This window comes from Magnolia sinica, chromosome 9 (assembly GCF_029962835.1).
Source record: "Magnolia sinica isolate HGM2019 chromosome 9, MsV1, whole genome shotgun sequence".
NCBI lineage: Eukaryota > Viridiplantae > Streptophyta > Magnoliopsida > Magnoliales > Magnoliaceae > Magnolia > Magnolia sinica.
Window position 1 is genome coordinate 58244178 of NC_080581.1, and position 2465 is coordinate 58246642.

A 2465-nucleotide genomic window follows, 5' to 3' on the forward strand; every position below is an offset into this window, starting at 1 on the left:
TTTCAACCATCACAATTTTATAATTCAAGTCACGATAATATGTCCTCTTGGGGAAAAAACACCAAGTCTGGAGACTCGGTTATGGAATGGACCAACTCTATCGGCACCGCCCGAGAATCCGAGGCAACGTATTGGATCGAGAAAAGCCTAGAGGAGAAACTTAGCTCGGATTTCTAGGAAAACGGATCCCAGCCGAGACCTTAAGAGTCAGGAGCCATAGGCAAAGTAAGATGCATAAAGTTGTCTCGGTTAACGAGGCAGTAAAGTCTAAGGAGACCGATTGGGGCCCTGAAGCTAAAAGCAACCTGACCGACCATAAAACCGACCCATACGAGGCCGGATACAGTGTCGGGTATCGGATTAAGGAAGAACGTCGACCATAAGCCGATCCTGTTCCGTCCGACAGGGGGCAGAAAGCTTTATCCTTGCAGTCAGCTAAGACTCGTCTGTTACTTGAGTCGGTCAAGGCCGAGCCGAGCGAGGAAGAAACGATGTAAACTTAAATACCGTTCCAAAAATCACGGGAAAGGATTCTCGATCCCAAGGATCTCGGGATCGAGAAGCATCTATAGGAAGGTTACAGCTAAAGCTAAATCAAATCTCCTAAATATCAGGGAGAGAATCCTCGTATGGTGAGATCATCCCTCTCCTATAAATGAGAAACACTTGAAGAGTGAAAGGTATGCAAAAACTCTCTTCCAAATCCCCTCAATACGATAAGACCCAGATTCCTAGCCTGACTTTGGCATTGGAGGGTCCCCTGCTCTAGCAAGGGTCTCCTTTGCTTTCTTCCTATGCAGGTACACGAAGGTCTAAAGAAGGTAAACCTGATTTTTGCACCAACAGTTTGGCGCCATCTGTAGAAATCGATACAAAAAGTCGTGTTCCAAGCTCTATTCAGAAGTGTCAAGCGAGCGTTAATGGTGAGACCAGAAAAACTAGTCTTACTGAACCGAATGAAGCTGATGACGTTGGACCGTCAAGTCCAGAAGGGACCCAAGGAGCTCAGGACCAACCTGAAAATCAACATGGTTCCACGGCTCGTCCTACAGCGTCTGCCGCAACTAGGATTACTCAGCAGAATAGAGAAAATGGACGGTTGGATCAGGAAGTCCAGGAACTCAGAGCCGATATAAATATTATGAAATAAATGTTGGAGCAGATGCACTGTCAACAAACTCAGCAGCCTCAACAAGAACAGGCGATGAATGTTCCGCAACAAGTTGCCGACCTTCATCCCACTACCCTGAAATCGCTGGCACAGCTAAGTCAGCCCCATGGGCCGCCCGAGCCAGCGCCCACTCATTCCGCGATTGCCGTGCTACCTTCCACTGATCTTCGACACGAAATAGATCGGAGGAGGTGCAGCCAGCATCCAATCGAAAGGATAGCAGAAAGTAACGAGCCTTGCAAAGCTAACCTTCAGGACTTTAAAAAAAAGTGTTAGAGGAGATGGTGAATATGAAGCATAGTCAGGATGTATATTCAACCAGGACAGAAATAAAAGCGTCCCCGTTCGTCGATGAAGTGATGCAAGCTCGGTTGCTGGAAAGGTTTCGGCTCCCACAGATTATACCTTTCACAAGAAAAACCGACCCAACTGAACACATCGAATGTTTTCGAATGTACATAGAACTGCATGATGCCTCGAATGCCATGATGTGTTGGGCTTTCTTCCTCACCTTAGCCAACGTGGCCCGACTTTGGTTCAAGCAGCCGAAACCAAAGTCCGTCAGTACGTTCACAAAACTCAACGATGCCTTTCTCACCAATTTCATTGGCGAAAAGAAGAAGTTGGAGCCCTCTACGCATCTAAACAACAAAGTTCAGAAAGAGGGAGAGTTACTGAAAGATTACATCAAACGTTTTAACTTTAAATCACTCCAAGTTCGGAAACATTCAGAGGAGATAGCACTCAATTCCATCATGCAAGGCATCAGGGATAAGCCGTTTCTGGCATCCCTCGACAAAAATCCACCTGAAACTTTGGCTGAATTCATGACTCGGTCAGATAAATACGCGGATGCCGAGGAAATAAGAAACTTGCGTGAAGCTGCTCAGAACGGAAAAATCTGAGCCAAAGAGTCAGCTAAAAAGGAAGTTGACTCGACCGGAGGAAAGAAGCGTAAGGATGACCGAACACGCAATGAACGAAAGTCAGGTAAGCGACCCGACCGAAGGTTTTCTACATACACCCCGCTTAATAAACCTCAAGATCAGGTGCTAATGAAAATCAAGAGTGGAGGATTTGTCAGCTAGCCGAATAAACTTCGAAGTAATTCGAACCGGCGAGATAAAAATAAATATTGCCACTACCATCGCGATCATGACCACAGTACGAGTGATTGTTACCATTTAAAGGAAGAGATCGAAAGACTTATTCGAGAAGGCCGGCTCAAAGAACACGTCGAGAGCACTGGGACAGCAGAAGAATGCCCGGGGGATAACTGACCCACGGAGGAGAT

General features: G+C 46.5%; 1 protein-coding gene across 1 annotated transcript; it reads left to right on the forward strand.

The window, feature by feature from the left end:
* Window positions 1-1452: 1452 nt before the first annotated feature.
* Window positions 1453-2076, forward strand: LOC131255005 (uncharacterized). Its single transcript, XM_058255706.1, has one exon. It carries the CDS (start codon window positions 1453-1455, stop codon window positions 2074-2076), a length of 624 nt encoding a protein of 207 aa, XP_058111689.1.
* The last annotated feature ends 389 nt before the right edge of the window (window positions 2077-2465 follow it).

What these genes read in the sequence shown, in the direction of transcription:
- LOC131255005 (XM_058255706.1), top strand. Translation starts at nt 1,453, where the DNA reads ATGGTGAATATGAAGCATAGTCAGGATGTATATTCAACCAGGACAGAA.